General features: G+C 39.0%; 2 protein-coding genes across 7 annotated transcripts; both read right to left on the bottom strand.

Annotated features, from left to right (window-relative positions):
* Positions 1–392: 392 nt before the first annotated feature.
* On the bottom strand, positions 393–5,739 carry LOC135644034 (alkaline/neutral invertase A, mitochondrial-like). The gene is made up of 6 exons (XM_065161405.1): positions 4,895–5,739; positions 3,612–3,774; positions 3,286–3,497; positions 2,160–2,653; positions 1,078–1,126; positions 393–994 (listed from the first exon to the last, which is right to left on the bottom strand). Exons 1-6 carry the CDS (start codon positions 5,708–5,710, stop codon positions 668–670), a joined length of 2,061 nt encoding a protein of 686 aa, XP_065017477.1. The 5' UTR covers positions 5,711–5,739; the 3' UTR covers positions 393–667.
* Positions 5,740–7,783: 2,044 nt separating this feature from the next.
* Positions 7,784–11,080, bottom strand: LOC135582114 (uncharacterized). 6 transcript variants are annotated; one of them, XR_010498979.1, is made up of 4 exons: positions 10,898–11,077; positions 9,357–9,486; positions 9,139–9,222; positions 7,784–9,040 (listed from the first exon to the last, which is right to left on the bottom strand). XR_010498979.1 is itself a non-coding variant. In XM_065165415.1 (3 exons), exons 1-3 carry the CDS (start codon positions 11,006–11,008, stop codon positions 9,252–9,254), a joined length of 249 nt encoding a protein of 82 aa, XP_065021487.1. In that variant the 5' UTR covers positions 11,009–11,080; the 3' UTR covers positions 7,784–9,251. The 6 variants fall into 6 exon arrangements, 4 of the variants coding, with proteins under 4 accessions (XP_065021487.1, XP_065021486.1, XP_065021485.1 ...); XR_010498978.1 differs by having other exon boundaries at positions 9,139–9,271; positions 10,898–11,076; XM_065165415.1 differs by having other exon boundaries at positions 7,784–9,271; positions 9,357–9,474; positions 10,898–11,080.
* Positions 11,081–12,599: the final 1,519 nt, after the last annotated feature.

Below are 12,599 nucleotides of genomic sequence, written 5' to 3'. Positions count from 1 at the left end.
TTCATATGAGCCACTTAGTAAGTTGGCATACACATAGAAGACAGGGATTTACCGAAAATATTTGAACTTAATTGCATGCCCATTTTACATGTAGACAATACTCAAGTAGAAAATAAGTAGTTGTGCATCAACAACGAGTTCATGCAGAATCATCTGAAACAACAGAAAGAGCTGCACAACTCAGCTATCCTCTCTGTATCATTCCAATGGATTTCATAGTTCAGAACCTGTTCTATCATTTCATGGTATGAATCACAAACCTACTTTGCAGGATTAATTTAGGGGTATAAGCACACAACTACAAATTTCAAGTTGAAACCACGCAATAAACAACACTATGCTGTTAGAAACAAATCTTAATCACCATCTAATTCTATGTCAGGTAGCAGTGGTGAATCAATGTGTCATCAATAATATACATGTTGACTTCCTGTTACATAGCCCAACATTGGGTACCATTAGGCCACACTGTCACCATCAGTGCTAGCTCAACAAAAATAATGAGCATACCCCATGGGACAAGTGGGCAAATAAATAATGTCTTTATCTAAACAAGAAGGGCTCCAATCTCTCCAAGTGCGGATGACGATCCCTTCCATTTATTATTTCTTTCTACACATACAGTATGGTGATTAAAAAAAATGAAGAAAAAAAAATCTTGATGTAGTTATACGAAGATGTGTGATTTGGCAGCACGGCGGGAGCATTTGATACGAGGACTCTTAGCCAGGCTGCACGCACAGCCCTCCAGAAGCTCGAGGTCTTCCTCAAATGTTAGTATGGAAGCCAGCTCTGGATTCTCCAGCAGCAACTTTGATGCCAGGAACCCAGCAATTGTCCATGTCTGATAGAGCCGAGACTGCTTTCCAATAAATCTTCCAGTTGGGGTATCATAATATTCAGGCCACCTGTCATTTGAAAGGTGGTTCTCAGCTATGGCAATTGCCTTTCGGGCAGATTCAGGTCGACCCATTTTGATGCAAGCCAACGTGAACTGAAACATCAGAATATTTGGTTAAGTAAAATGCTTGGAAGGAATAGAGAGTCCGAGAGTGCTCCGTGTTAAGGCTATAATACCTGCCATAACAGAGTAGGCCATGATCCACCATTATGATATGACCAAGGCCTGCAAAACAAGTTATTATTGTTACAAAGAGGGACTTGACAAAAAGAAACCTACAACTTTCTGTTCTTTTTTTCTTGTTAGCCAATAGAAAAGAGACAAGTCACAGCCAACTAACTTGCAGATATATCTTAGGTTATCTTCCCATGAGGGTAACATATTTATCTTGAGTTCAACAATATAGATTATCCAGATATGCAAACAGTTTAATGTGTGTCTGGTTTAGATATGTTAGCCAATATTTCATATTGTTCTCCATAATTATCACAAAATATTGTTCATTGATAAAAAGTACATATTTCCAAACTATCCAGTACCATAGCGGCGTAGCCTAGGTAGGTAAGCATGGCAAGAAAACCCACGTGATTACTGCCGCTAATTGATCTCTTAGCATACATCCAAATCCCTCAAAGTCATCATGTGCCAGTTTGAGTTACATTATGTTCACTAGTGTATGGCTTTCCACAAAATAAGATTGCAACATCTTTCCAAGATGGTGCATGGTTTAAAAGAAATTAAATAAAAGGTTAAGCTCAAACCTCAGAGTGGGATGACATGTTATAAAACACAGTTCGAGGTAGTGCAAATGCTTATTAATTAGCAATCACTGAATTGACTTCCACAGTCGTAACTTCAATAGGAAATTTCTCAGAACAGAAAATGCAACAAAAACAATTATCAATATCATGCTATCTTTAGTTATATATTACATGAGACGAGGAATTAGAGACAGCTGCCTGACAAACAGAAAAAGCCAAAAGGTGAAAGCAGTAATTCCATAAGAAAATATCATGCTATCTTTGGTTATATTATTTATCATGGTCAACACAAAAGATTCATCTCAATTTCTCAGATGATAGGGGGGAAATTGCCAAAAAAAAAAGCAAGGACCATAACTTAATTCTAAAATAGTTTTAGCTGATGTGGAAATTTTACTTCACATTGTGGATGGACTTCTATAGTTGACTCAACATAAACACCTACTAATATCACATTATTAATATTAAAAAACACCATGCTGAGTGTAAATACTTACGTATTCTTCGGATCACTTCCAGTAGTTATGCGCCATTCTTCGTTTTCTAAGGCAGGATAACATATCTTCAAAGGCATATTCCCAACAAGCTCATCCCATTTGTCTTCAATGAGATCAAGAATGCCCTCAGCTTGTTTTGGAGTGGCTAAAGATGAAATGATGGCCCATAAATTACCAAGCGAAAAGAACCTAAAATCCATGTGAGCTGGTTGAAGGTTCCCAATAAAGTAGCCACCTTTTTCAGGAATCCAGTCCACCAGCCAACCAGGAATTTGCTCAGGATAGATGTTGAACTTGTTAATAGCGTCTTGAGAATATTCTTCAGTCTTATAACGATAAATCTCATTGACCTTCTTCATATCCGCCCAATAGTACTCTCTGATGTGGAATGATAATGCACTCAGCCTGTTATTGATAGCACGCAATACATTTTTTGATCCATCATTGGCAACAATCATTTCACGTGAGCAACGCAGAGCACAGTAGAATAGAGCCTGTATACCGTAACTTGTTAAACACATGATAGATCTCTTTCTGATGTAAATAAATAGTAATCATATCAAACAATTTGATTCATTGAATGTCCAGAAATGCTCCAGCTCAGAGAACAACTCGACCAGCAAACAAGTAAAACTAAGGCAAAATTTTGAAACCTAATAAGAATTCAGAATGGTAATCACTTGAATACTTGCATGCAAGTGATCATAGGAGGATTAAACATTAATTGTTTTGCTATTTACAAGCATCTTTCAGAGATTAAAGTACAAATGAACAATAAAATCCAGTTTGTTATAGTATCTTGGTTTTGATAGTGGAATTCAAAACAAGAAAGAAAATACCGAGTGTCAGGAAGAGCACAACATAAATTTGCCTCTCAAACAAACCTACAAAGCAAGTCCAGGAATAGCATTCAGGATAAAATGCATCCTATGTGTAGCTACCCTACCCATGTCAACTAGGATACCACAAATACGACAATTAACTATTAAAAACCTAAATCTGATAGGCAACTTGAAAGTGAGCCTCCAACTTGCTCAGATAATACAGCATATAACAGCTTTAAGCAACAAATGTGTAAGCACTAAGCTATTCTTAAAGAAAAAATGTCGCATCAGACTCCGCTTACTTGGATCTCAAGAGGATGCCCATGGATACCCATTCTTCGATCTATCATGCAAGAGCCATCAGTGACAAGCAGTGTAGGGAACATGTCAAACCCATCAGACAAGCATAAGTTCAATATCAGTTTGATTCCAGTTTGCACATCGATTCTCTCTTGCAATGCATAGTCACCACTAATCTTTCCATAAGCTCTTAGCAAGATGATCCACCATAATCCTGCCAAAGAAAGGCATGAATTAGACACCCTATCAATAGTCACTATTAGACCCATTCCTGAAACTACTTCAATGAGAAAACAAACAACTCCAGAAATCTTAATAAGATGCCCACCAGAATCTACTGGAGCAACACGTCCGATGGCCGATTCACCAAAATCAGGGTCCAAGAACTCCTCAACTTCATCATTGCTTCCCTGAGGAACACTTCTAACCTTGAAGCTTGCCGGCATCAGCCCTTGTCCAGGGCTGTAGCAATCCACAGTCTTTTCCCAACTCTGCACATCAAAAAAGAAAGAACCAAAATTACTTCATGTAGCATTCAATTGACGAAAGAGATAGTAACAAATTTATGTAAGATCATTGCATTAAAATTTTAATCAGAAAGCATTGCCTATATTTATTTAAGTTCAACATGCAGAAAAAAGAAAGTGTAGGCAATGAACCACAAGTTGTATGCTTCAAGAAGCCTATAGAAGAATCTTTCTGTCAACATTTTGTCATATAACTTTTGTTTCATTAAATTTTCATCGATGTGAAATTGGAAGAACATTGACTTGATTTAGTCTGGAAAATAAACCAAAGCCAATCAGCACAGTTGGTATTGATGAGCCAACGAATCAAAATATTTATCACAAAGGCTCATGATTCTCATGGAAAAGCATCTGCGAAATGTGTGATTGACCAGAAGAACCTCTGGTAGGATGAATCGATTTTTTAGACCAGAAAAAAAAATCTACAATTGCAGTAACAGTTATTTTTTGTCTTGTACATCTGATGCTTCTGATTAGTAAAAATATGTAAAAAAGGTACAAAGTAAATCCAAATAAAACACTAAATTGCCCGACCATTACGATAATGAAACCCTCGACAAATTTGAAGTTGTTGTTCTTTTGAGCGAGTGGTGAACTTGAGATCAATTTTGTTAAAGCAATATTAATGAAATTATACCCAAAGAAGATTTATGATAGCTGAAAATAAAGGATACTCAGATCTAAAGCATAGGTAGGACATATAAATTATGGTCAGAACATCATCAACCAAACCAGCACATCAAACAACGCCAACAGATCCAATAGTAAACATCCAAAAACACTCCAAAATTCAGTAGATTCCATCAACAGATTGCAGCCAAAAAAAAAAACCATGTTACTAAAGGAGCAATGTTTTGGAGGTGCCAAAAAACAAAATCAATCAACTAAGAACCAGCATCAACATTAACCATTTCCATATTTCGCGAGGCAGCTTCTGATGAAGCCAGACGTAAAGAGCCAAGAAACTGGTTATTATCCGAAATCACCAAGAAACTTGTTGGAATGTAATAGATTTCCACCGAGAGATCTACAACGCAATTGGCAATAGACAACAGAAGAACGATGAGATTTTGATCCGCGTTACCTGCAAATGCAAGGTGTGGAGGAGGAAATTCCGCACGATCTCCATCTCCCCCTTGAGGAGGAAGGAGAGGGCCGAGGGCACAAAGTCGCGGATGAAGACCTGGTCGTAATTGAGTGGCTCCACCGCGGGATCGATCGCCGCCAACGTCCCCACAGGGCTCCCACAGTACGTCACCACCGCATTCTTCAACAGCCTCCACGCCTCCTTCTCCGACTCCGACTGTAACCGCCCCTTAGCCACCTCCGACCGGTCCTCCTCCTCCTCCTCCTCCTCCACCGCTTCCTTCTTCGTCTTCTCCCCCCCCACCGCAGGTGGCTGCTCCACGCTGTCGATCACGAGGGGCTTCACGGCCGCGAGGTCCTGGACGAAGATCCGTCCGAAGTCCTTGTCCCCGCCGGGCCGGGGCACGGGCCCTACCGAGGTGGAGAGGCGGCGGGGGTCGGAGACCGCGGCCCCGTCCCTCGCGGGGGCGACGGCGGCGCGGACCCACGCAGCGGCCGATCGGCGGGGCGGGAGGGCGCAGGGGCACCGGGAGAAGTGGCGGCGGCCGCGGGAGCATCTGAGGAAGAAGGGGAGGGCGGCGATACGGCGGCCGTGTCGGTGGGGGCATCTCGGGAGGATCTGGGCGGCGATTAGGCGGCAGCAGGGCCTCACGGCGACGGCCAGCCCCATTGAACCCGTTGCATTCATGACACACACAGCCGAGGCACCAAAGAAGAAACGCCAAGCTAAAACTGCAGCGATCGCTTTACAGAGCAAGGAAGGGGAATAAATATAGCGGAGAAGGAAGAGAGAGAGAGAGCGAAAGGTAGCCATTTTAAGAGGGGCGGTGGCGCGCGTGGAAGTGCGAAGGAAGGGGGCAGCCTTTACCTTAAAAATAAAAAGGAAATAAAAAAAGAAGTTAAAAAATGTGGTCAAAAGAGGACAAAAAAGGGCAATAGATCACGTGGGAGCACCGCCCACGGGAACGGCACGTTCCGGTATGTCGGAGGCGATATCCACTGCACCAGCGCCGACCGTCCGATCCAAGGCGATCACGGAAACCGGGGCAGATGATCTTTTTTCCGTTGGATAAACCGTTGACGTGACGAATATATATATATATCTACTATTATTCTTTTTCTATAACCTAAAATTTTAGACATTATATCCCTCTTCGCCTTTAAAATATTATTATGATGGTGTCGAACAATACAGATTTTTCGTAAAATCACTATATATATATAATTTTTAATATTCAATAAAAATAATATATAAAAATAAATTCTACATGTGTTCTATTAGTGGATTTGGAAGAAAGTAGAAATACATTATCACAAAAATTCATGATGTGACTTAATAATTTTTTCAAAAATATTAGGATCAGAAAATAAATAAGATAAAATTTTATGACGAATGGATTTGAATGGGATGGGGAATATTGCATCACCATCATAACTTTTCACCGTGGAATTGGATTCGGATAAGGAGGAATTAGACAAACATCTACCTTTCCAACTTTTCCATCAATTTCTTATAGATAAATATCCAAGAAACCACAGAAAGATCTACCAACGAGAAGCCGGTCAAGGTTAGACAATACCAATCTTTCTAACTTGTTGATGTCTCTCTCTCTGACAAAATATCTAAGCGGATGAAGAAGAAAGATGCACCGCTGAGGAAAGCTAGAAAAATTGTGTGCGGTGTGGATAAAAACTGCATGACTGATTCTATAATCAAAAGAAAGAAGGGAAAGAGAAGAAGCATCAGTGTGTGTTTCCATTTTCTGCAAGTCGAGGACTTGTCCAAACCAAGGCTTCATTGACTTGCAGCGAGCTGAAGAAAGACGGAAAGAGGAGGTGTCATTCATTCCGAGGTCGAAGTCGTCAAGTAATTTCCATAAAAATGTGAGGATAATGTACAGAATAATGATGCAGAATTCATAAAAGAAGCAGTAAGAAATCATGCACCGACCTTATTTGTGGAATGTAAGCGTGATAGCACAAAAGCTGGAGTAGTCCATTTGGTGCAGCTCGAACGAACGGTTCATCCAAGGAAACTTTTGCTTGTTAGGTGTGACATACTCGTCTCGGCTGCGTGAACTTTTCATAGCCAACAAGAATTGCATGTCACAAAATCTCAAGTTTCATAGTGCAAGTCACTGAACAGACTAAAAAAAGATCTTTTCCAGATTAACTGGTCCACCTCCAACAATTCAATCGCTAATCCTATCTGTAAAAACTCAACGTCACAAAATGTGGAAACTGGAGAAAGATTGTTGCCTTTACTAACTCATTACAGATCGGATAATGCAGCCTAAGAACATACATAGATAACAAAAATGCCACTTGGAATGGCAGTTGATGCATACTGATCTTAAAACTCAGCTAAAGAAAGTGCGTGAAGATCACATTCTATCCTCTCTTTTCCGTGGAGCACAAGTAATATGAGATCATCTCAGTTGCCGACAAAACCACAGCTTGCTTTACTTCCAAGGACTCTGATATCCCTAGCTTCTCCGTATCTCCAACCTGCATCAGGCACATGTAATTTGGCCCAATGAAAATGAAACTTCAGTAGAGACTTCACACCATAAAATGGTGAGGACTCCATTGCTCGAGAAATCCTTGTGGTTGATCAATAGAGTAGTAATGCTTTGTCTTTGGAACTCTTGATAGGAGTTTTAAACCGTTTTGTTCTCCGCAAATTTACACTTGTATTGGGCTTACAAAATATGGAACTTGGCGAGTTACACTTGTGGTTGGTTGCAGATGTGCTTTAGGGCGAAAGAGGATGTCACGCACACAGCTCTCTCTCTCTCTCTCTCTCTCTCTCTCTCTCTCTCTTTTCACAATATAAATTTACCGTTCACAATATAAATTACATCAAAGCCCTAATTCCATGGAAACATTAAAAAAGAAAATAACATGATAAATAGCATTAAAACGAACCCTGATTTCATGAAAACACTACATAGCTACCGTGTTGTTGCACCACCTGTGTTTGGCTTATTCATGATCAATTGATCACAATATGTAACAAAGACTACACACACACATCATATATGCACCGACCTGCACTTTTAATTGGTGGGAGACTCCAAAAAAAATATAGTACCAGCCTCATTCTGGTAAACACAAGAACCAAAAATAAACCAAGCTTGTGGAGCGGACAATGCATGCGAACCCCCCAAAGGGACAATAATAGCTTTGGCACAGTTGGCCATTCATGACTTGCAGTGAATTCCAGCGACATGCGGGTGTTGCTAATGCAAATCAATAATCTACTTCATAAATCCATTCTCGTGTAACTTGAAGTGTTCTTAGAGAACACAACCATATTCATTTTGTGGCAGTAAAAAGACCAGCAGATAACTCAGAAGTGGAGAGAGGAAGGTGCCCGATCGACCTTATGACCCTTGACAGTTGAGATCCGGAGCTTGCAACATTTCCACCACCTCTGCAGCTAAACCATCATAGCGATAACAATAAAAGATATGCTGTGACTGACATCCTGTGGAGCCTCACTGATTGGAATAAGCCACACAACCTCATTTATTGGCTTCAGCCCTTCCCATTATATCTTCCACACTCCATGTGTCAACCCCCTTATGGCATCTCACTCTTCATTTCAAGTTCCAAATAAAGATCACCTTAAGCTGCTATGCCCATCATATATTCTCCGCGGTCTTGTGCCAGCTTCCTTCCTATGCCTGTCAAACACAGTTCCGGAAACAATGCAGGCCCCATGACCTTACTGTTGAGCAACATTGATGCCATGAAACTGGCACCATCACCCTCTGTGAAACAGTCAACATGGCATCCCAAGCCACAAGCCGCAGGACACCATAGTCACAATCTTAGTTGGGGCACCATTTTCGATAATATTCAAGTCCACTCTGCAGGATACCAAGCATTCAGATATCCCCCAACTGAATGATATCCACAGAGAAAATCTTCAGATATGGCTCATAGACTGTGTTGCACAAGAATTATGTGGTGGATGTCTGTACATTGGCTGTGTGCTGTGCCGAAAGACAATTGCCGATAGACAATTCTTTACAGTGACAAGTGCAATTGTTCCATGTCAGAACCAGTGTAGCACCTTGGGATTTGGAGGCATTCCTTGTCAGGGTCTTCTATAGTCATCAAAAGGAATGAGCAAGACCTTGATAATTATCACCAGAAAAGCAGTGAAGATTTTTTGGCCATCCATGTCGGGATCTTCTATAATGATCAAGAGAAAATGAGCATAACCTCCCTTACATTATCAGAGAAGCAGTGAGGTTAGGTTGAAGCGCCAGCAATCACCATGTGAACATCAACTCTTTTAGGACACGATGAAAAAATCTAAATGCAAAAAAAGTACACTGTGTGATCTAGAATTTCTCGGAGCACCCTGTGACATATGAATTATGAAAGTGAAATGCTTATTATCTTTTACAATTCAGGCATAAACCGAAAGTAAATTGCATGATTCTTACTGGTCGGAAGGACGGGGGTAAGGGTTGGTTTAATATTAAGGCGATGAACAAAGGATAGAATATCTTCATTGCCAGTTGCCATGAATAGCTTCAACACCTTCTCTGTCAACTTTCCTGCCTGCAAGGTTTTCTGTCCAATTAAAATTGGTCATGTCAGATGTGTACATGCTTAAAGAGGCAAAGATGCATGAATCATCTGAGCTAAATGGTTTGCGTTAAAAGATTTAACAAACTAATTCAATAGTAATAGGACAAAAGATGTGTGCATGACATTGCACTTGTGGGCACAAAACCCTATGATATTACAAGGTTATCGGTCAATAAATTGCATGGCTGCGAGTCAGAGTGATAGTGTCATAATTTTATCAAGTGACATCCAATCAACCTAAGGAAAGGAAGTTTTCAAAGATGAACATTAATATTGACATTGCACTTGCGAGTCAGAGGTACATACAGGTTTGAGCCACCCAATTACCAGTGGTACAAACCAACTGTGAAATACTGTGTTGGAATCTATGACTCGAGTCATGGAAATCAAGTCCGAAGCTTTTAAACCCTCTTCTTAATCATTATCTCTCCCCACTGTCATCTTCATTTTTCCTTCTCTTCCTCCTAGTTCCCACCTCAACCTCCAATTTAGATCAAGTTGGATGTTGGTCCCCCTCCTCTAGTGAACTCTCCTAAATGTCTTTGTAACCAACAATCATATGATGCTCACAACTCGAAAATTCCAACACAGAAAGAACTGATGAACTACAATGTTATTTTTTGTTCTTCTTTATAATAACCATTTCTTGTTCTCATCCTTTTTCTTTCCCTTGATAAATAAAGGAACTGAAAACACTGACGTATTGAATTAGTGCCCATCCATCACCCTCAACACTCTCATGTAAAAGCCTCTTTACAAGAAAGCTAACTAATGAAACTACAGTATTAGGAGGAATCTATCATAAAAGAAAATTAAAGGCAGCCCAGTGGACGACGCTCCCACCAATAAGGGTCAAGAAAGGGTCAACAGAGACAAGCTTACCCTAAGGAGCTTGCAAGTTATCACAGGGGTCTCAGAAGGAAATATAGTATGCACAGGTTGTTCAGTCCATCTCCACTTATTACGGTAAGATCGATCTAAAAATGCCAAGAAATGGCCATGAAACCCAAACAGCATCAAGATCCGCGCTCCCAGTTCGTACGAGTGGACTATCGCTGCAACGTCAACTCGAGATCGCAAAAAGAAACTATTACTTGGTTAAGGAGTAGCCCAACAACCTATAGATCAACAAAATCAAACATGAAAAGCAGATCGACATCCATCGGAATCTCACGTCTTCGGGTCTCCGTATGTCGAACACAAATCCGCCTACGAGAACCCCCAACTGCCGGCATGATCAAGAAACTCTAATCGTTAAATCCATCTAGAGAGAGAGAGAGAGAGAGAGAGAGAGAGAGAGAGAGAGAGAGAGGAAACTGTAGTGGACGGCCAGATCAAGAAACCCTAGTGATGAAATCGATGCCGAGGGGGCAAAGAAAGAGAGGAGAGTTACCCAGAAGAGCTCGAGGACGATGGGGTCAGGGATGGCGGATAGATCGGCGATGTGGGCGATGTGGCGGAGGGCGGAGTCGATGGTGAGAGACAGCAGGGTAGGCGGTTGCATCGCCTTCAAGAATCCAATTCCCTCCTTCCCCCTCCAACCTTCTTCCTCGACGAAGAATATTATTACCCATCACGCCTTATATATATATTTATATATATATATATAGTAAATGTTTTGATAATATGAGGGCTCGTTTACAAATGGAGTTGAGAAAGAAGCAGTTCAATTATTTTTCACATGGGCTAAAAGCAAGATTCAAGAATATACGTGTCGGCGTTCCACGCAAAGTTTCCATCTCACAGTACACGTGCCGCCAAATCCAATCCCTTCTTTTGGGCTGATTACAAGCCCAATCCCTTGTTTTGGGCTGATTACAAGCCCAAGCCCTTCTTTTGGGCTGATTACGAGCAACTTTTTGAGGACGAAATCGACAATTCCTTAATGAGATCAACATTAAGCATAAATTATTTTATTTCAAATAAAATTTAGGAAATAAGTATTCGGATGATGTTATTTTTGTCCATAAATTAAATAAAAATAAAGATTAAATAAATACTAAAATAAAAAAAAATTATTACCTTAGGTTCACTTTCTCTAATTTAAGGGGAGGAGGATTCTTTTCATTTGTTAGTTACTAAGTGGCGAGATGAGTTGTATGTTGGTGATGAGAGATAGGTATTCCTATTTTTTCTTAAAAAAAAAATAAATTTTTTAAGTATTTAAGATTTTATTTTTAGAATAAAATGTATTATAATTATTCATGCTAATGTAGTTTCTAATTTTTTTAAAAAAATTATTTTTAGATTAAAATATATTATAATTATTTATGCTATATAGAGTTTCTAAAATTTTTATCATGGTCATTTCTAAAAAAAGTCTAAAATTTTATTTTTAAATTAAAATATATTATAATTATTCATGCTATATGTAGTTTCTAATTTTTTTAAAAAATTTATTTTTAGATTATAATATATTATAATTATTTATGTTATATAGAGTTTCTAAAATTTTATCTTCCATATGTATGTATGATGCTAGTTGTAATATTTGATTTTTATTAAATTTATATAATAGTTGATTAAAATTATTATTTATTTTATAATTTATTACTATTTATTATGTAATAACTCAATGTTAATGATTATATGTTTTTATTATAATTTTATGATGTTATAATTCGAAATTGAAGGTATTGATTAGTATCTGGACTGAGATCAATTCGTAAAGCCACAGCTTGTAAATTAGGCCCAGTCAATAAGGCTAAGCCTCAGTCCAACCCAACTTGATATAGTACATGTACAATCATGTTCAATGTACGTGACTAGTACACGGGTTAGCCCAACCTAGCCCGCTATATTGTACAATCATGTACAATCATTGTGCAAATAAGGATTAAAAACTGATTCAATTAAGTTTTAATTAAGTTGGGTTCAATTAGATCGATTGTATTAGTATTCATGTCAATTAAGGTTAATTGATATTATTTGAAAGATAGATTTAATATGTTTCAATGTATTATTTCGTACTGACATGAATATGATCAAGATGATTAAGAATGTGGTGTTTTATTATTGTTTTATACATATATTTGTCTTATAATTGATTTATAAAAATTCCTACTCAACATTATTAAAAATATTTTATTTTATTT

Source organism: Musa acuminata, chromosome BXJ3-8, assembly GCF_036884655.1.
Source record: "Musa acuminata AAA Group cultivar baxijiao chromosome BXJ3-8, Cavendish_Baxijiao_AAA, whole genome shotgun sequence".
NCBI lineage: Eukaryota > Viridiplantae > Streptophyta > Magnoliopsida > Zingiberales > Musaceae > Musa > Musa acuminata.
Note: the sequence above shows the minus strand (reverse complement) of the source record. Positions and strands in the feature narration are given on the sequence as shown.